We start from the raw sequence: 22,183 nt of genomic DNA, 5'->3' as shown, positions 1-22,183 counted from the left end.
TCATATATGATTGTTGGATGCGGTTTTGTGGTGTAATGCTGGAGAGCCTATGGGTAGAGATGAACAGGGCGTGGTCGTCTGCTGGGTTGATGATAAAAGGGAGGGCGATGGGGCTTGAAGAGGCTGAGAGACGACGAGGAAGGCTGTTGGCTGCTTCTCCTCTGTGACAGTGAGTCATGCTCTTTCTCAATTGTGCTTAATGCTGACTTCGTATATCAATTGTGCGGAGTTTTAGACACGCAAGTGAACACGTGTAAAATGTATTTAATTGTTTTTCAGGGGATATTCAGTAATACATAAAATCACCAAAGTCACGTATTTTTTCATGAAAATGTAACAGCATACTTGCAGAGGGAAAGAGGATGAATTGTGTCGCTGTAGTGGCGTTCAGAGCTGGCTATGGGGTTGGTAGATTGGTCGATGCATCAAGTGACTGTGGGTTTTTTTTATCGCAATAATGTTGCTAACTCATAGCAGGATTATTTCTCTGTCAAATCCTATGTGCACATTTATCATTGGTTTAAAGAAATCAATTAGAACATGTAGTCATATATAATGTGACTGCTGCAATTGAGAATTGTCCAAATTTTAACGGGTGTCCTGGAAAGAAATAATACGTTAAGACAACCTTTGCACTGATGTATTTTGAACTTATTTTGCACCATACGTTGCCAACAGTGCTAATCGGAGTTGCGGAAATTGTTGTGACTTTATGTGTTGCATAGCTGCATCACTTTGTTATAACATATCTATGGATAAAGCCTATTCTTTGTTTCATCACTTCGTTGCAGCAGTTGAGAATAAACAATTTCGTATAATCTCTCCACAAAGGGCTAGTTGTACATTCAATATACTCACTCGCTTCTTTTATAAAATTATTCTGCCTAATCTCACAAAAAACTTACTTTCAGGACACTGAGATCAATAAAGAAAACACAAAATTAGATTCGTTACTGTGAACAAATATTCCTGTTCCTCCGCACCCTTAGAATATAAGATATGTTATGTTATTAATTAACAATCAACTCACTAGTTTTGTTTTGGACTTATAGTATAGTAATGGCGTTGCTTAAAATGGTTGGGTTGAGTTATGGAGCAGTGTGTTATTCTTTTTGCTATCAACCCGGCAATACGACATTATTTCTGGCCACTGATAACCCCAATGACGATCGATATCTGACACGGTACTGCGCCCCTCTTCACCCTAAGAGGATGGAAAAATAACTCCCATAACCGAACAAGTTAGTAGTACTATTGTAAATGCCGAATTTATTCTTGAACATGGAGTAAAATTAACGTTGATACTTAACCATGCCCTCTCCGTGGTGTTGTGAGTACAGAGAGCTGGGGTTCAAGCCGCCTGCCCTGGTCATGCCCTGCCCCTGCTGTGATTGAGACGTGGTGAGTGTCCACTTGTTAAACGTTGGCAACAATTTATTGACCAGCATAGTGCAGTATGATAACACAATATTCACTTAGCACAAAATGTGCCGAGACCTTCATCCTGATATGTTTTTTTACGAAGCACAGCCCAATATGGCCACAATGCCAAGTAGTCAGCAATAAATCGCACTCTTGAAAGTAAACAAATTGGTGTGAATACATTTCTTGATTTGAGAAAAGCTGACAATCTTAGAGAATAGGCGGTGGGAGGGAATTCCAAAGTAGAACAGTTTAAGAAGCAAGAGAAACGTTTGATTAGTGTCGTGGTTGAATACAGGATTAATGAGACAATATAGTCAAGGCTGTACATGTACAGCTATTATGGTATCACCACACAATCAAACTCTATCACCAATTCCAAATTTTCATTCGTATCATATTCACCTTTGTGGTCTGCAACTTGCATTTGTGTCGGAGTACACAGAGATTTTGGTCCCATTTCGTCTTTCTCTTGTACATTGAGCCATAGTTGAGTTTCAGGAGTCTTCGACTACAAGTAGAGGCTCAATAATGTCCATGGTTGCGGCATTTCCATCCTATTTGTATATGTATTAACATCTGCTGGGGTTTGGACAGTAATACTCACGAGGAGTCTAAAGAATTATCTATGTTTTTCTATTAGGGTTGTTAAACAATATAAAACAATATAATGGGACCTCCTTTGCCAATATTAAAATATGAGAATAGGTTTTCCCAGTTTTTCTGGCAACAAAATAGGTATTAAGATGTTAAAACACCAAACTGAAACTTTTTACAAGGAATCATGTCTGCATTAACTACAATTAACAGTATTACCACAATAATATAAAAAAAATTACACTTGCATAAATAAAGTCGCATAATAAACGTACGTGCAGAAAACATATTAAGAGTTGGTGTACCAAATGAAAGAGACTGTAGACAGTCAGGGACGCTAACGCTGGGGCGCCATCTGGCGCCTGATTGTCACATTGCAACGTAATAAATGTGGGTCTGCAACACGTTCCTTCAGAGTGGGCAGGCAGGAACTTGGTTGGACAGCGCATTCGTGTAATCCGTGTCACGCGGCGCGTCCTGTGGTGCTGAGCCCGCCCGAAGCGCTCTATGAAATACAAATCGAGGGCGTGGCTTTGTACGACAGACAGACAGACAAATAATCCCTGGTGGGCAGTGTTTATTATACAGGTTGTTCCTACCTGTATAATTCAATTAATACATCTCGAGTTACTTTATGGCGAGGTATGCAGTACATGAAACGGGATTGGTATAAAAAAAATTTGCACGTTATAACGAAAGTGTGTACACCAGGAGGGCGTAAATCGGGGTATGATTGTACTGGTTCAGAAGGTTAGGAACTGTTTCAAGTGGAATTGGAGTCATGAATTCATTGACTGGCGTGCGTGAATGTACAAACTGAATGGCAGCCTAAGTCCCCACATGGTACAATTGCCCTTGTTTCTCATTTAATAGGATAAGGTGCAATCCTGCAATTCCTTGCTAGCGCCACTGCTGGCTGAAGAGCCTACACTAGAGGGATTGCAATTTTTATATTTTACTTATGCAATCGAATCCAACAATTATTTGTTGAATTGTCGCATCACGGGTTTTGATTTGATCTAAAATAGGATTTTTACGTGCTTGAAATGCACCAACTATCTCCGTGCAAAGCGCGAGGTGTTTTTGAATTGTGGTTACTAACCGATTAAAAAAACCTGTGAAAACTAGTTTACCAAATGCAAAAAATACTACGTGTTGGATAGAGGTTTAGCGGAGGGGTGGGGTGGTCGATTTATGATTCTTGCATAATTCTTTAATCTTTCACGCTGGGAGATGTTATCATCCACAGTGCTAAGCATTAAACCAAGGCAGTGCCCTTCCTTTATCAGTTAAATTTGAAGTTCAGTAACATTTAATTTTTTTGACAGGCATGTTTACGCGTGTTATCACTTATGTATAAAGATTATTTTAGCAGCTACAACTCATGTACTGTACATCGTATGTACTATCCCCACGTGAGAAGCAAGTTACTAGCCCCACGTGATTAATTTTAACACGTAAAAATCCTATCTTAGATGAAAACGCAACCCTTGATTTGCCAATTCAACAAATACCCATAAGAATAATAATAAATGTGATTTTGAGTGAGCAAGAAAATGTGGTGTTTGCACGGTGGCAGCAATTAAATCAAGAACATAGTTGGTGTGACTGGACTCAAAATGCCAAATTGTAGTAGTAGGTCGTGATTTATATCTTTCATTGCAATTTGTTTGACAGGTCACAAGTTAGCTCCCATGATGGAGCTTACGGACAAACACAAGCAACCTCAGGGAAATCTTCCAAGTGGTTATTCTCGTCCGATCCAGGTATTCGTAACGGACCTAGTTATGCATGATCACTACTCTGTCAAAAATAAAGTGATACTAACTATTCTATTTTTATTTACCAGGTAACACCCACTGAGCTATATAGCTATTTTTAAGACGTGACCTGGTCCCAAATGATAGCTCAACGAAGTGGCTTATCATGTGGAGTTTTATAGTAAATGAAAATTTATTCTAAATGTGGAGTTAAACACCGGGAAGAACATGCAAACTCCAAATATACAGGCATCATCAGGGTCGGGATCAAACCCACAACCTCATGTATACAACACTTGATTTGAAGCTTTTGTGACTGCAGGAATAACTTTTTGGTTTTTTCGGTAAAGTCACGTAGAAAGAAAATAAATTAAATAATAGAGTATGACGTTTCGATTGCAACACAATCAACCGTCATCAGATAGAACTAAATTTGAGAGAGAGACAAAACACAGAAACGGAGACACACAGACAGACACACAAGCAGAGAGACACAACCCAGACAACAACCGCCATTCGCCACTAAGTGACGGTAACGTTACCACGACGCTTGTGCCAGGCCATGTGCACCTTGAGGCCACGTGAAGTGTCGAAAGCCCGCTGGCAGGTGGTCACGGGGCAGACCCAGGTGCCACGGGTCGACTGACTGAGATGACCGAGATGACTGGCTGATGCACCACCTGTGCCCCCTACTGTGCCAACTTTCTGTGCTTTAGCCACCTGGCGCTCCGCTCGTTGTTGTAAGCGTCGCTCCTCCACCCTCCGTTGTTGTTGGAGGGCGACTGCCTCCAACTGCCCAGTAGCGTCCTTCACGAGCCTCCCCCACAGAGGCCGATCTTGACACCACTGGTACCAGTCATTGGCAAGTCCACTCAGCTCCACGTCCATCTGTACCACATCACTCCATCTCTTCTCTAGCCCGTGCCGCGCCCGTTTAGCCCCCTCGATCCGGCCGAACAAAAGCTGTTTAGGCATGCGGTGGCTGGGTATGCGGGCTACATGACCCAGCCAACGCAGCCTTGCCTGCCGGAGGAGCTCACCGATGGGACTTTGTCCAGATCTTTCAAGGATTTGTGAGCTCCTCACACAATCTAGCCTGGTTAAACCCAGGAAGGATCGTAGGCAGGCCAGCCTAAATGTTTTTAACCAGCGAAGATGCTCCATTAGGGGGGTCCACGTTTCGCAAGCGTAGAGAAGGGAGGGAATGATTGTGGCCGAGAAGACCTGAAGCTTCGTGCGGAGCTACAGACCAGATAGCTTCCACACAGCGTTACGCAACCGATGAAAAGATATTGCCGCTCGACTGATTCGGAGTGAGACCTCTGCTGTTAAACTGGAGCCGGTCATAAGCACACTGCCCAGGTATGGGAAACTCTCCACACTCTCCACAACTGCCCCATCACCGATTGGGAGTTGTGGGGGTGGGGTGTCCGATGGTACAAAATACCCAGGCAGGTGCTTAGTTTTGGTAGAACTGATGGTAAGGCCCCACCTCTTAGTGGCATGCTCCAGTCTCAGCAGCAGCGTCTCCAACGTCTCCTCTGAATGAGCAGCTATTACCAAATTATCGACATACATAACGTGGTTGACCAATAGGGAGCCATCCCTTGATCGCACCCGGGCATCAATGAGCCTCCCATTATATCTGTACCAAATGGAAATTCCCCCAGTACAGCTATTGAAGGCTTCATGAACTACGTGGTCAAAATATATGTTAAATAATATGGGAGCCAGAGGACATCCCTGTTGCACCCCAAGGTGTACAGGGAATGGCTCTGACTCCCGGCCAAGTAGTTTAACTCGGGCCCACTCACCATCATGAAGGTCCTTAATGATCGTGAGCAGAGGGTCAGGGACTCCGAAAGCACGAAGAACAACCCAGAGCCCAGGCCTACTGAAGGTAGCATAGGCCTTGACCAGGTCAATAAAGCAGAGATTTAGGTCTTGTTGGTATTCCCTACACCTCTGTAGCAGACGGACAGAAAATATGGCATCTGTGCAGGACTGCCCTTTCCTGAAACTGCATTGGGGCTCCACAAGCTTCTCCTCAGCGTTCCTAGCAAGGCGATGTGGAATAATCCTTGCCAGGACCTTTCCCGTCACACTGAGGAGTGAGATGCCCCTGTAGCTGTTACAGTTTGTGTGGTCCCCCTTCTTAAAGAGGTGGACCACCAGGGCATCCTTCCAATCCTGCGGAACCCGTCCAGTGGTCCAGACTGTTGTTATGATGTCATATAGGGCAGTCTTTGCACAAACGCCACCTTCCCACAGCATTTCGCTTGGGAAATCATCTCTGCCCGGTGCCTTTCCTGAACTCAGACTCCGGATCACCTTCAGTACTTCCTCAACAGATGGCACCTCAGCCAGCCACTCCATAGTTCTTCATCTGTAAAGACATTTCCTGATTTACTTCTATCTCTGATGCATATCTCATATATCTTTACTATATCTATATATTACTCTCTGTTCTGAAAACATCATCATGCTATATCATTTGTTGTGATCTTCTGTTTACGTTTTTTTACGTGGTCCTATATCTCTTTTAAAAAGGCGTGGAAGACATTGGAGTTATGGATGAAGATTCATTGGAGAGACAGAAACCTATGTATTTATTGCCAAGACACATAGACAACAGAATATCTGTTGTCTATGTGTCTTGTATTATTTTCAACAATCTGATACAATGCAGAGTTAATTAAAATAGTAATCAGTTGTTTTAGATAAATGCTCGTAGGCAAGTTTTTTAAGGGATTGCCTTCTAACCGAATGTAGGTTAACTCATTTAGAGTTAATGCAGCCTACAAGTGAATTCACGATGTCATTTGGTGTCAATATTTCCTCTCACACGTGTTATCTCTGAATCTTTTAGGGAAAAGAAATTAATCCCAATGAAAACAACGTCTACATGGAAGATGTGACAATTGTTCTGCCCATTACAGAAAATGGGGTTTGCGGTCTTGGTGAGCTTTGGGATTGTCACCGCTCTAAATCCACCCATCACAATCTGTTTGGGAAACAGCTTCAGAAGGAACACGTAATATTTCACCCATTAAAGACATCTAATTACAATCTGACTCGTTTAAAGAACACTGAGGACCATGTGAAATTGGTTAAACTCAGTGGTGCCATGAGTATGGAGTTCTTGTCTGGGCTTATTAAGGTGGAAGGTTGTGGCGAGTATAATGGAAATGTCACAAGCAGTGGGAATGAAGAGAAACTCGTATGCCAGTATAATTTGGAAAATGGTTCGGTATTCTTACTTCCACAGGCCAAAACTGTGATAAATCAAACTATTACAGACTTGCTAATGAATGGAAACATCAAAGCCACACACGTAGTACATGGCTTGATTTTGGGAGCAGAGGTAAATGCACACATAAGAGTAAGGAACACTGAAACCAACAAGAGAGATGACATCAAAGGCAGTGTAATTGGGAAACTTGTCTTTGGAAAAATAAGTGCCTCTGTGAAAGCCAAGTTGGAGTTGCTGGACTCTGATAAAGCACAAAACTATGAGACACAAATTGCCATTCACTCCAAGCCACCAATGAGGCAACAGCAGCCATCAACTATAAAAGAAATGTTTGACTTGTTGGAGAAGGTGGACACATTAGTCGCAGAAGAGCGACACTTCAAGTTCATTGACCCAAGCATCATGGGAGTCCCTGTCCGTTGGGTGCTTGTACCGATTGCTCAGTTCCTAGATGTGAAGGTTGAGCGGCTCTACATGCAGATCGATGAGACTCTGCGAGAAGACTTTCGTACAATGCTCATTTCTCTTCAGGATTCGCGTGGTCCTGGGTGCATTAAGAGGCGAGTGCTCGAGAAAGACAATCGTCTCAGTCTAATTCTCTCAGATCCTAATTCTGAACTCTCTCAAAACATTTCAAAATATGAAAATATGTTAAACAAGAAAATGGAATTCATTTTTATTCGTGCCTGCAAGGTTCTAAAGGAATACAAGAGAGCGATTGCTACATCCAGTGACCTGCATGCTATTTTGCAAGAATATGGAACTTCTGACTTTAGTGTCGTTGACTTGTATGCAAAAGTGGAAGACTTTGTGGTTGATGGAAAACGTGAACTTGGTGGAATCCATGCAGAAGATGAAACTCGAATGGGTGCAGACATCTGTCTCCTCACCAACCGTGAATCACTGCGTGAGTGGATCAGCACTGAATCAAACATTAAAATATTGTTGTACACAAAGGGTGACTCCACCAGTGGGGCCTTCAATCGCCTCTTTAACCTCAGCCAAACACTGAAAGAGCTCAATATAGAGGTGGGGATTGCACTGCCCAGCATCTCTGACAGCTTCTGTCTTTCCATAAAGGTTAAAGAAAAGTTAACCAATCATGATTCCACTGATATTGCATGGATTCTCGGGATTCTCAGTGCTGCAGTGAAGAGGGACTCTTCAATGGAATCTCGTTTCTACACAATTATGGCTTCACTCTATGAAATTGAATTACCACTTCAGTCAAATGCACTTCACGAATTACATCGCTTGGTAAAGATCTTGAAAGTAGAAGATGTACACATTACATCTTCCTACATGGAATCTTTGGAGTGTATTTTGTCTGGTAACAACCACTGGATCTTCTTTGTTCCAATAGATGCATTGGACACTGCACGTGAAGCCATACATCAGCTCCGTATTAACTTAATCAATCCTGTCAATGCCAATGTAAGGTGGGTGGTTGGTAGTCTGGGAATCCCAGACCCCAACCAGCATGAAGCCCCATTGCTGTTCGTTTTCCGTGGTGGAATAATCAAAGCAATATGCTTGGATCATCTCGACATTTTGATTCTTTTTGATCTTTTCAAGATTGCTGAATCTTCTGAAAACAAAGAGCCAGATTTATGTGTCCTCTCACCAGATTCCCTGCAGTGTTCTATGTATGTTAAGAGAGCTAATTACGCTCTGAGAACAATTGAACGTGTGCATCAAATCAAGCATTCCCGGGAAGATTATGCTCAACTCAAGATGTCATCTTTCAACGAAAATGCAGATCAATCACTTACTGATGCACTGAGCATTGCACGCAGTTGTCTTCATTTCGATGACACGTATGTAATTGCGACAGTTGCTTCATTTGCAATTCGAGAGAATCCAGAAATAGGCAGTATTCTAGAGAAACATGGTTGGAAAAATGTGGCCCAAACATTTGAAAATGAGGTTCTGACGAAGCAAGACTGTGAATTGATCTGTACTGCACTTCAAGTCTGGTTGAGACCACGTAATACATTTCTGGCTAAGGTTGAGATTGCTAAATTGACCATTGATCAAATTGAGTCATCACCATGTCAACACACTGATGCGAGTATGAGCAAGGTTAACAGTGATATACAGTCAGTTTATAATGACCCACAGTGCCCAGATAAACTAAAACTTTTAGTTTTGAGTTGGCAGGAGAGTGAATTTGAACAAAAGTGTAAAGGAATTAAAATATATCTGAATGACCAATTATCTGCCTATAAACAGGAACAAGGCATACTTCATGTAACGTCACTGATTCACATATTAAGACAAGTTTATCAAAACGACTCTTGTTTTCTTAGTGTGCATGATACTATTAAAACATATGTGGACCGAGTTGACTTGAAAAAAAGCCATTTTGTCGAATCTAGTATAATTGAATGCATAAAAAATTATCAAATTTACAGTGTCATTGAAAACCTGGCGAAACTGCAGTATGACCATCGACTGTTTGCAATACATTCTACTCTTGATGAGCTGGCAAATCTCAATGACCCTAAAATAACAATTGGTTTGTTGCAATTACTGTCAAGTGACAGTTTTGAAAGAATCCATTGGGAAGATCTGTGGACCAATTCATCATTCAAGTACCTGATAAAAAATGTGATTCATGATCATAATATTCTGCAAATGATTAGCTCACTGAAGCACAAATTTAACATTACCGATACGAAATACATGCCAGAGGAAATTCAAGAGCTGTCACATTTTAATAGGGAATTTTCGGAGTTTGTCATGCCAGAAAATATTGACAGTCTGGAAAGTGCCCTAAACATATTCAAGAAAATTCTGAAAACCAATGAAATGCCTCCCAATTTTGGAGAAGTAATGAGAAAATCCATTACCAAAAATATGAATTTGGAGAGATCCCTACTTGAAGCAAGTTCTTTGATTTACTGGAACACAAAGGATAAGCTTTTTGACGACGTTTGGTGTCTACAGACAGTCAGGAAAGCAATAGAAAATATTAGCACATTTATGGAAGAGCAAAACTCAGTCAGATGTTTAACTAGCTCAGAGGGTATCAATATATTTTTCAACAATGGTGACTCTAATTTACCAAGTACAACAATTGTCAAAACGTTTGTAAGTGTTCATACAGATTTTCACTCAATATTTGGTGACTCTCTGTCTTGGACAACGGCTAAGGGTTACATTGAAGTATGTGATATCACGCAGAAACCAAATGTCTACATTGACAAAATGTTACGTATCATGCCTATGGTTCTCCCATTTCTTCTGCAAAATCTTAAAATGTGGGGTGGAAATGTTCTTCAAGCGAACGCCATCTCTAGCTTAGTTAAAGTAGATGCTAAGACAACTCAGAGTGGACATGCTTTTAAACGTCCCACTTTTGGCAAAAAATCAGCTCCCACAAATAGCAGGCAAACACAAGAGCAGAAGATAGTCCCGTTCTCTCGACTTGACTGCGTTGTTGCTCTGCTCAGCTGTGCCGATTGCACCGTCGCTCAGGATCTACTGCAGGTCATGATGAAGTTTCCGATGGCGCTCCCACTGGTGATGCCCGACCTGGAGATGAAAGAAAAGTACAAGGTGATGCTGCCACTGCTCTCTGGCAACATCATCAAGTGGGAGGCTCAGTCGGGTGTCATCGTTGAGAACAACCTGTTCATCAGCGCTTTCAGACTGATTCTGGCCGTTAGGCTCGGTACCAATTCACTTGGAAAGAGCACGATCCTCAACCAGCTCATGAGTGTGGAGCATTTGTTCTCATCATGTGGGGAACCTGGAGCCCACCGAGGGCCGCCTCTGACCCTGGCTGGGACGGTGGAGTTCACGTGGCTCACACAGGAAACGTGTGGGGCTGGGCTCTGGGAGTCTGTCCTGAAGCAGTTTTACGCGCGTGAAGAAAATGAGATCGTGCTGCTGGCGAACCTTCATGGAGATGCCTCTGAGTACCCCGAGATTATCCAGTTCTTGAAAAAAATCACTTCAACGTACATTGTGTTTGTCATGCCAGATGAAGAAAACATGTCATCAAAATGTGACACATTAGCCAGTCTCACCGATTCTGAAGATAATATGCTTTACCTAATGGTGGATCCAAATGAGTACAATGAAGCAGATTGTATAATTGAAACAGCATTGCTGACAAATGATGACATGTTAGGGAAGGTGCGACAGATATTCAGCAAAGCCTTAACATCACAATTAGTTAAGATGGAAGATCATATGGAGCTGAACTATTCTCAGCTTGGTATGTCATTGCATCCAACTAAGGGTGTTGAGTGCAAGGAATCGCAGAAACTTATACAATTTATTTCAGAAAAGCATTGCCAAACAATCAGGAGTTCCATGAAATTTCAGAGCCAGGAGAAGCAAAATAAGAGAACAACTGCTTTATGGGAAGGCAATGAAGTACTACAAGAAGTGATTCAACTTCTTTGTCAAGTGTTAAGTTTACCACTTGCTGACAGGCTAAGAGCATTCACGCATGTTGAGAGACAAATTTCTGTGCTTTCAAACAGCGAAAGCGCGAATCTTAGGGATAAAATATCGAAAAACAGAAATGAGTTAAGGCGGCAAAGCACCTTGACAGGTCAAAACCAGGTGAATGTAATGCAGATAAAATGGAAGATCTGTTCAGACATTGAACAGTTGGATAAAATTAGCTTGGGTCAAGAGCATTTCTTTCGAGAATTAGGTCACATCTACGATTTAACACAAGGAGACAAAAAAAATTACGTGGATAATAATGTCAATAAACTTCCCAGATCATATGCGGAACTGATGATCAACGGGCATGCAATAGAGCTGCTTAATGGTGACACAGGTGAAATGCCTGGTGCCTGGTTCTTAAAAATATGTCAACACATTTCTGAAGATTACCCAAACTTGCGGATTTTCGTGATTTCTATACTTGGCCTGCAGTCTTCTGGGAAATCCACACTCCTCAATGCTCTCTTTGCTTGCAAGTTTGCGGTCTCTGTTGGTCGCTGCACCCGCGGTCTCTTCATGCGGCTCCTCTTTCTGGAGAAGGCTCTTGGTGAAAGACTCCAGACGGATGCCATTCTGCTCATTGACACAGAGGGACTAGGAGCGCCAGAGAAAGTTAATGATGTTGAAGCAGAAAAGAAAGACCGAACACTGGCAACATTTGCAATGAGTGTGAGCAACTTGACAATCATCAACGTTCTTGGAGAGTACATGAATAGTTTGACTGAGATCCTGCAGATTGCCATTGTGGCAATGGCACGACTAGAACAGGTTAAAATGGCACCAGACATTCTCATGGTTCAGCATCTGTCAGAGAGAAATCTAACGAAGACATCGTCAGGACAAGACCAATTCTGTGAGGCGCTTGAGAATGCAATAAAGCTTACACGAGAAAAGGATGTTGATGTGGGGATATTAGATGTGAATTGTTTGAAAAAATTAGCAGCCCGAATCCAGAATGAAGAGCTTCTCAAACAATTCCGTCCGTTTAAAAACGGCGCGAGTGCTGGAGCCCCCCCATCAGAGCAGTACCACGCTGACGTGGTGGATTTGTACAAAACTATTCTAGATGCATGCCAGCAATCAGATAACAAGATGCTGTTCTCGGATTGGTACTCACTCGTGCAGAACTACTGGAGTTGCGTTTTGAATGAAAATTTTGCTGTCCGATTCAAAAATATACAGGAGATGGACGAATTTATTGAACGTGGGAAGCAAATAGCAGCCTTGAAAGATACAATTGATTCCACATTTTACATGCATCGACAGAGACTTAAAACTATTCTGAACCAGGCGATGCAAAAATTGACCAACGAATCCCAGCACCAAATTCGCGAAAGTGTTTTGAAAACGTGTCAGGAAGAATTGAAACTAATTCCAATCGCTTGTCAGGATTGTAAGCAATGTATTGGTGTAATAGAACAGCGTGGACGTCTTATTGATTACGCCAAAAAACATCAGTGTGAGCATGATGTAATGCAAACAATAAACAGGTATACTCAGCAAGTCCGCAAGTCCACAATGAAGACTCTTACACAAATGCTTGATGCTGCTATTGTTGGTAAAGGCTACTCGGTGGAGTTTTTGGATGAAATCAGTCGGCAACTAAAGTTGGAATTAGAGAAGCGGCCAGGTAGGAAGTTTACTGATGCAGAACGAAAACATATTGTGGACACGATTTGGAAAACTCTTTACAAGATCGCGAATGAAAAAAATATTGATATTCCTGATGATAGAAAAATCCAAAGCGAAATTATTCTCGTGTATGAAAACTCACCCTATGTTTGCAAAGCAATGGCAAATACATCTAATTCGGAAAATGTATTAAATCGAAATGAAGGCTGGTTTGATTATTTTCTTCGAAAATGCTTCAAGAAATCGTCTAACAATATAATAAGTCTTAGTAATAGTCTTGAAAATATTGCAACGTCAATGCTAGATAGTCGGAATGTTGAACATTATGAAAATGGAATGATTAGGGAAATAAACAAAAAAATAGATGATATTTTATCCAAATTTGATAATAAACTTGAACCAAAAAGAAAGCAGGATGCCCATATATTTACTCTGCAGATATTTTGCCAAGAAATGAAAGACTGTCAAATTAAATGGGAAAAAAAGCACAAGCCAACTGAAATACTAAATAAGAGAGAACAGGAACTTAAGACAATGATAGACACCCGCCTTAAATTTGGGTTTTGTGCAGCTTCTGAAGCAATCCTCATTGCAGAATATCTTCTTAAGGCAATCAACCAGAAAGCCACAAAGAGTGTGAATGACTTGAGGGTCGACGCAGTGCTTGATCTGCCTTGGACAACCAACAGTGAAAGTGTTCGGCTAAAGTACTTTGAGTGCCTGGCTTCTCAGGTCCAGAAAGGACAAACAGCAGAGGCAGTTGAGTACTTCAGACGTCCAAAGACGTCAATTGATAAGTGGTTTAGTAAGACCGTCGATGGTCACGTGTGTGCTAAGGAGAAATACATTTTTAAAAATACATTTACATCACAGTATGAGCATGTGGTTGAAAAAATCAACAATTGCTCAAATATTCCATCAATCCTCCAATTTACTCACGATTATTTGGCGAATGTTGATAATATTGAATACAAAAGCAGCTTGAATAACCATGACATCTCAACAATGGGCCTATCTGTATTTAGAGATTGCATCTTAAACGGGTTTAAAAACTCAAAAATGTATAATGGTCCGAAAAAATTGTATTTAAAAAATCCATCAACAAATATGAAGGTGATGAAAAGGATTGGATGCACAAATAATTGCCCCTGGTGTGGAGCTCTGTGCTGGGGATCCCGTGGACACGATGAGGATAGTGATGAAACCAGAAAACATCATTCCTCTCACCAGCCATTGGGCCTTCACGGTACACATAATAAAATAACTAAAGAGTTATTGGCAGAGAGTTGCCATTCATGGAGCGATGGTCGTCGAGTCTATTGGGGTGACAAACAAATGAAATGGTCCGAGGCAAAAGCTCTTCCAGAATGCAGCAATTGGAAATTCGACTCTCACTGTAATGCCACTTTTGATACCCTAATGCGATGGTTTTTTCAAGAATTGCATCAGCAGATCGCCCAAACTATGGAACTGCGTCCAGCAACAAAAGATCAGCTACAAACGAATAAGTGTGGAAATCTGCATCTTAATTCTATCCTGGCGAAAATCCGCGTGTTGATTGAAAAATAAGACTCGATGGTGCATCGAGCTAGTAGATGTATCTTAAGTGAATATTATATGTTTGAGTGAGTTATGAAAAGATGAAGTATAATTCAAAGCATAACTATCCACTATTGTATTGATAATTATGATAGTTACTAAATATTTTACATTGCCATAATTAGGCTGAAGTACTGTCATGCTATAGTGAACAGTGTAATTTTTTTTAAACCAACGCTTTTAGCTTGTGAGATTTTTTTCGGGGATGTAATTATTTAAAATGTTTGTGTTACAATGGAGGAAATGTTAAGGGTATAATTCTCATCGTGACAATCTATTGCATCAAAATTGAATGAATTTAATCAGCATTGGATTGCCCCACAATTGGTCATTTCAATCGCTCCGATTACACAGCAGGAGCGTTACAAACATTCCTCTAGCAAGGTGTGTTGGAAAGTGCCCTCGTCTTTGTGGATACAAAAAATGGGTCACTTGAAGCGATATCGGATGTAATTCTGTGATCTCTTTCTGCTGGTCAATCTCACATGGGTTGGTGCACTGCTGACTGCAAGCGTTCCAAATGCAGTCTCATGACATAATTCCGATAGCATTATTTGAATAACTTGTTGAGGGGAGAGAAAATCCACAGACCATTGTTTTTCTCATTATTCCAGTGGTAAAATCATTTTAACCCTTTTATAATAACCCGACACATGATCAATTGTCTTAAATGTATAATAAAGCTGCATCTAGTCTTGATATCTTGATTGGTGCATATTTTAATCACATTATTATGTTATATTTATAATTTGCTTTTATGTAATGTATCGATTTCACATGTATTCCTATGGATTATGGCTTGTTGTATTTTGGGATTTTTTACGTTGATAAAGGTGGTGGGTAGAAGTTCCGTTGTATCACCAGTGAATTGTTGAACATCTATATGCTATTTTGAGTTTTAATTCCGATTTTACAAATGTTTGATTTAATAAAGCCAATGCACTCTCTGGTAAGGGTTGTCATTCATGGAATGTTTTATGATGTTATTGTGATTGGGATATCAGCTGCTGATATTACTTCACGTGAGGATTCTATACTGTCCACCTATCCACGTATCCACGAATCCAATTTAAGCATCTTCAAGGTTGGTCGCAGCAAAGAACAACAGCCACATTTAATTCAGCGATGTAACCCATCAATTCACTAAAGCATTTCAAACACGAATGAAATTTATTTATATTGAAATAATCACAGATGGGGTTAAAGTATCTGGGCAAGTGTCAAGTGATGGGCCTGCAAAGTGGACTGTGGGTTTTCACGCAGCCTGGGTGAAAAAATGCCACAGAGCAGGTAGATAGCTAACGACCTGTATGTGGCTGTGTGTTCTAACAATACAAGAGTCCACCAAAACTCTAGCGTCCATTGTCCGCAAAACATAATTTGACTGGAGTTTGAAATGAGTGGTAAAAAAAATTGCAAATATTTTAATACCGTATGTAAATGTTTATGTATTCGTGAATCCAAGGCCTCCCCAGGCCATGTCGATCAAGGATTTTTTTTGCCATACTTCACCATGCTGATAAGTGCAGGTTGATGACGTGGGGGCACCCAGGACTGCTTCAGTAATCACTCAACACCGATGTAAGCCGGGAATCAAACCCGCGTTATCCACTTCATAGTGCAATGCACTAATCTCTGAAATGACATGATTATGTTTTTAAACAAATATTTGAGTGGGTTAAGAGCACAAAGCATAAGCAAATTAAATACAGGTTTCATATGAGAAATCATTTGAATTATAGACTCCCACACATTTCTTTCAGCGTTTTGCTGAATATTGGATTGATTACAGATAACTTGCTGTGCCATTTCCACACGTGAAGTCTCACGGATTATCTGTAAGACTCATGGTAATACCCCACCCGTTTTTTATCTAAAAATAGACTCGCCCTCGGCTGTGTGACAGTTAAATGTGTATTGGGCACTACAGAGACGAAGCCGAGCGCTTGTGCTCATGCACAACATTAAATAAAAAGAGCGCGTGCATTGCACGTGAGCGGAAATATAATACGAATGTTTTATTTTGAAGATGGGTAATCTTACGACAGTCACCATTTTTTTGTCATGAATGTCTAACCATTCCAAAATATCTGTAACACCTTTTTAGTTTCACCTTTTTGAAGTATTCTGTATGTACATAAGAACCCCAAAATGGTACAAATCATTGAGACACTCACTGAAAAATCTTGGGAAAACATGTATCTGTCACGGAGGCAGGCAAGGGTGAGTCTACTTTTGGCGAAAGATAATTCGTGAGACTTGACGTGTATGTATATTCATCCTATGTGAGCACATACCATACTCCATGTGACACAAAAGTCTACCTCGTTGAGGTAGGTGATCTCTGCTGCATCGACTCAACCCCCATGTGAACAACGAGGTAACATTGATTAGGCACTGGACCGTGGAGTTGTGACGCCACCCGAAGAAAATAAATGTGAGGGGATGAACTCTATTCCTTAGAGAAGGGACAATGATATCACTGGTCAACACACTTTTTCTGGCATAAGGTATTCCAACGGTTTTTATTGTAATTTTGGGGTGCTGATTCCAAATCTGGCATCAGTTTTTTGTCTATCACATCAGGTTTTTGAGATATCAAATATTGCATTTTCAATAAAAACTGCAGTAGAAAAATATTCAATAAATGTGGATATCTACATAAAATTATATTATAAACACACTATCCTAAAAATACAGCACCATATTTTAACACTAAAGCAGTCACTGACTCGCAACAACTTGCAATCATAAGTGACGGAGTTAATTTCGGGTAAACTCAATGAAAATGGGGTATGCCGATAGCATAAAAATGAGATGTGATAGCGCAAATCTGAGATCAGAAATGGAATCAGCACCCTGAAATGAGTCTAAAACAGCTGCAAAAGTCCAGGCCAGAAACAATGTTTTTTTTGTTGACCTGTGTATTAGTTCATACGTTGCTGTACTGCTTTCTGCTGGTGAGCCAGGGTATTGCGCCTCGATGTCCACGTAAAGAGATACGAGCAACGGTTTGTCATTTGTGTGATCCAACAACCGTCGCTCCCTCCACAGGCCACGTGCATAGTCACAATAGCTAGGATGGAGACGCAGAGGGTTTCCTCAGGGGGAGAGAATTGGGCAAAGCCAAATGTACAGAGGGGGAAACCCAGCCCCTGCGATAGTCGTCGAAAGAGTTGAGCAAAGAGGACCACCTCCCGGTGAGCCGGATGACTGTGATGCCCCATGGAGCACGCCGGTATGGGTGGAAGGGGAGGAGCCATTTGCCCCTCTGCGTGAGGGTGGTAACCGTGGCTTGTGAGGTGGCGGCATGGTACCACGCACTTCCCGGGCGAGTCAAGAGGCAGGCTTTTTTTTTGCTATAATAGCTTGGCTCTAGTGAAGATACGGGTACGCACAACATGTAGGTAGTTTGTTCGAATGCCACGCTGTATATTAGGATAACTAATACAATTAAAAATACTGAAATTGTGTATGTGTTAATTTCTCGGGCATTGCGTGTTGACTGTTTAACTGCAGTATTTCATATTTGGAGACCGAGACGCACGCCGCGTGTGTTAACTTTTAGTTAGAGTATTTAATACTTAGATTTTGATAGGTGCATCCAGGGTGGGTGCGTGCGCAAACTGCATTAGAAGAGTAGAGAGGCAGGGTCGATTCGTAAACTGAGCGAACTCTGACCAAGGGTTGAGTGTTTCCTTCCCTCAGTAACATTCCCTTAGAGTTGCGTGACATTTGCGATTGTACAATTAAATATAATAAGCTTAGACTGTGTGTGGCCTCTGTGCATGAGTGTGGTCGATCAGGACGGGATCAAACTATTAAATTATTTAAATTATTTTGTATTTTACCAGGCAAGGACACCGAGCTCGATAGCTCTTTTTCAGAAGCGACCTGACCACAAATGATAGCTCAACGAAGTGGCTTATCACTTGGAAATGTATAGCAAGCAAATACTCTACATGCATGTTTCTAAATGTGGAGAAAAAACTGGAGGATCTGGACAAAATACCACGCGACCACGAGAACATTCAAAATCCAAATATAAAGCTGGCGTCAGGGTCGGGATCGAACCCAGGACCTCCTGTTTGCAAGCTGAGGTAGTTAAGGTCTCGATTTACTAATACGCTTCGGAGAACCTGACTCTGCTCACAATCACTAAGGACCTTCATGACGGTGGGCCAGCAGAGTGAAGCTGCGTGGCTGGGTGTCACAGCCTTTCCCTGTCCACATCGGGGTGAACAGTAATGTCATCTGGCTCTTACACTCTTCAACTTCTTTTTCGACCACGTAGTTTGAGAAGCTTACCATGGCTGTACCAAAGAAATGTCCATCTTGTACAGATGCAATGGGAGGCTGAACATGCCCAAGTGTGGTCAAGGGATGACTATTGGTCAACTAGGTGATGTATGTTTATGATCTGGTCATTGCTGCTCACTATGAAGAGTTGAAGAGCTGAGCCTGTAGCGTTCCACTAAGGAACAGGGCCTTACCATCAGCCTCACAAAAACTAAGCACCTGTCTGGGTGTTATATACCATGTGCAGGCTTTTCTCACTTTACGAGTGAGATACGTTCCGTGAAAATTGTTCGGTAAACGAAAACTCATGAAACGATAATGGTTTTCCAATTGGTTCCCTTGTTACAAGTTGGGATACGTTTTAGCCCCAACATTTTCCACTCCTGGAAAAAAAAATTTCCAGCGATAAAAACAAATGATAATTTTAAATAAAGTAATAAAACATCAAATGTAACACTTACTACAAATGAAGAACCACAGTGCTTGCAGGTGCCTATCATTTTGGATATTTGAATGGTAGATCTTATTGGATGGAGGCAGCAGCAGGGACCATGCAGGACCGCTGGTTAAAAATCTCTCACCACTAATTTTAGCCGTGGCTCGAAATCGAACCAGGATTGCTGGGTTCATAGCCACGATGCAGTGATGCCAGATGGAGCGTGACTTCCTGTCCTCGGTTTGCAATTAATTAGCGCCACAATCCACATACATGGGCAGTGTGCTTATGACCGTAGTAGTGGCTACGGCCACCACGCTGTATCACAGGAGCCCACAAGCCGTGTGTGTGTGTGTGTGGTGTTAGCCCAGCCGGTTACCTCAAAGGGCAGAATCAGAATTTGGTTGGGGCCACCATTTGCCTGCCATACCCATAGCGCATCCCACTATATTGGCTGTGTTAATGTTGAGCACCCTTGAGAATCTGCAAACGCCTGTTCCGTAGGCCTAGGTTAACATTTCACCGCTATTATTGTGGGGTTTATAGTGAAAATGTAAGGGGGCAGAAGTTAATACATTTAGGTGTCAGCATAAACTTGACTTTGTTAGTGCACATTTCAGATTACAGCCCTTCGAATATTATTAGAATTAACATCAGTCATGATTGGACAAATAATTATTTGTCAAATTACTCATAAATGTCAAATTATAAATGTAAAATAGATGTAAAATTTTAATTGTATATTTATTTCAAACGATAGCATATTAGTTATATAATGGAAATGAAGTTTTATTCTGAAAAAAAGTGTATTGTTCACCGTTGAATGTCCGCTTTTATTAGTTTCATGATGCTGTTGAGTTAACTACGTACATATATACTCTATTCCGTATTACTGTTGGTCTGTCTTTTTAAATAGGCATTTAGTCTCAACGGGCTCTCAACTGGTTACAAAACATATGCCTCTGATTAGCAACGTTGGCTACATACGGTGCGAAATTAGTTCAACATAAGTACATATACAAACACTCCATGATGCAAGGAAGTCATGAATATGGATCATAGTTCAATTTAATGAATATAAAAGGTTGTCTCGTTCGACTCTTTGTATGTTTTCTCATTATGGCTCCTAATAAGACGGCCAATACGTTTTACCAAAAGGTAACATTTGTAATTAATATGCATATCATTAATACAAAATTAAAGTCAGTTCTTTCAGACTCAATTCAACGAATGTATGATGAATGTAAATATTGTAATTGATAGGTGGAAGCATTATTGTATGCTAATTATCTTCTATATATATATACACAAGGGAAATTTGTGAATATGTGTCTGTTCAAAATGTTTAGCATACTTCCCCACTTGCAACAAACTTTAAATTTGGCATGTGGGTAGTTTCCAGACTGTACACAATGCAAAAAGTATAAAAATAGATTTTAATATTTTTGGTGGGGGGGGGGCGCGATAATGCATATATTTTGCACGCCAAGTGAGTGGTGACGTCACATCTGTGATGTTACCCGCATGCGGTAGCGTCACGCAGTGTCTGCTGACGTCAGCATCCCCTCCACCCTCCGCGTAGGCCGTGTATTAATCCAAGACAAGAATCCAAGTCTCGGGCAAGGCCGGGTACTAAAGCTAGTTAATTAATCTATATGTAAAGGAGAGCCGACACAAGATTGCAGGGGTTTCGTCTTTTAATCCTTTTCTCCCATCCACACCCGTCCCCAGCCGTCCCAATCTCGTTCCCGCCAAAGGCCCCTTCTTCCCGCCCGTTCTCCCCTTATATCTCCTCGATTACCCCTCCCACTAACCCTTCTATTGGTGGGAATCCTTCCCCTGACACCCCTACATATATATAAAGGAGAAATTTGTGAATATGTCTGTTCGAAATGTTTAGCGTACTTCCCGACATGCAACAAACTTGAAATTTGCCATGTGGGTACTTTCCAGACTGTACACCATGCAAAAAATATAAAAATATACTTTGTATTTTTTTTTTGGGGGGGGGCGCAATAATGCATATATTTTGCACGGCAAGTGAGCTGTGACGTCCCTCTGTCATGTCACCCGCGCATGGGGAAGCGTAACGTAGTGTGCCTGCTGACGTCACGCACCCCCCCTTCCCTCCACGTAGGCCGTGTATTAATTCAAGACAAGAATCCAAGTCCCGGGCGAAGCCAGGTAGTAAAGCTAGTTATTAATATACAGCAATTCCCCGCTAGAAGTTGCCACATGCGGTTTCGCATGTACGTTGCTGATGAATTCAGGAACACATTTCCTTATACCTTTAATGAATTGAAAATGTTTTGTTATGCACAAATATTTTTGGACAATTTTTTTTACTCGGAATGGACGCGATAAAAACGGACTATTTTGTGATGTAATGCTGTACACTATGTGCTAAGCACGTGCCACGTGGAAGGGATTTCCCTCCATGGAGGGAAGCTGGACTCGACAATGTGGAAGAGTAAGAACGTTGTGGAGTTGCTAAAGTCTCATGGTGGGGAGCTGTCAAATGAGGATCTGATGCAGCTGGAACAAGAACAACGAGCTGAGGAAGAGGTCGATTACCAAGAGGCACCACATCAGCCCAAACCACAAAACGCCACCCTGCGTTTTATCACCAGTGACTTGCGATTATCAATTGAGACATTCTGTGGGGGCCGTTGGCCCCCGGGGTCCCTCCCGCCTGCATCCCCTATTCCGTTTACGTTA

At 41.5% G+C, this 22,183-nt stretch overlaps 1 protein-coding gene across 1 annotated transcript; it reads left to right on the top strand.

The window, feature by feature from the left end:
- The first annotated feature begins 131 nt into the window (after positions 1–131).
- On the top strand, positions 132–15,659 carry LOC133360810 (uncharacterized). Its single transcript, XM_061579681.1, has 4 exons — positions 132–169; positions 1,341–1,401; positions 3,697–3,785; positions 6,649–15,659. Exons 3-4 carry the CDS (start codon positions 3,714–3,716, stop codon positions 14,698–14,700), a joined length of 8,124 nt encoding a protein of 2,707 aa, XP_061435665.1. The 5' UTR covers positions 132–169; positions 1,341–1,401; positions 3,697–3,713; the 3' UTR covers positions 14,701–15,659.
- Positions 15,660–22,183: the final 6,524 nt, after the last annotated feature.

The sequence above is a fragment of the Lethenteron reissneri genome, chromosome 69, assembly GCF_015708825.2.
Source record: "Lethenteron reissneri isolate LAM-NWPU_2019-01 chromosome 69, ASM1570882v1, whole genome shotgun sequence".
Taxonomy (NCBI): domain Eukaryota; kingdom Metazoa; phylum Chordata; class Hyperoartia; order Petromyzontiformes; family Petromyzontidae; genus Lethenteron; species Lethenteron reissneri.
Note: the sequence above shows the minus strand (reverse complement) of the source record. Positions and strands in the feature narration are given on the sequence as shown.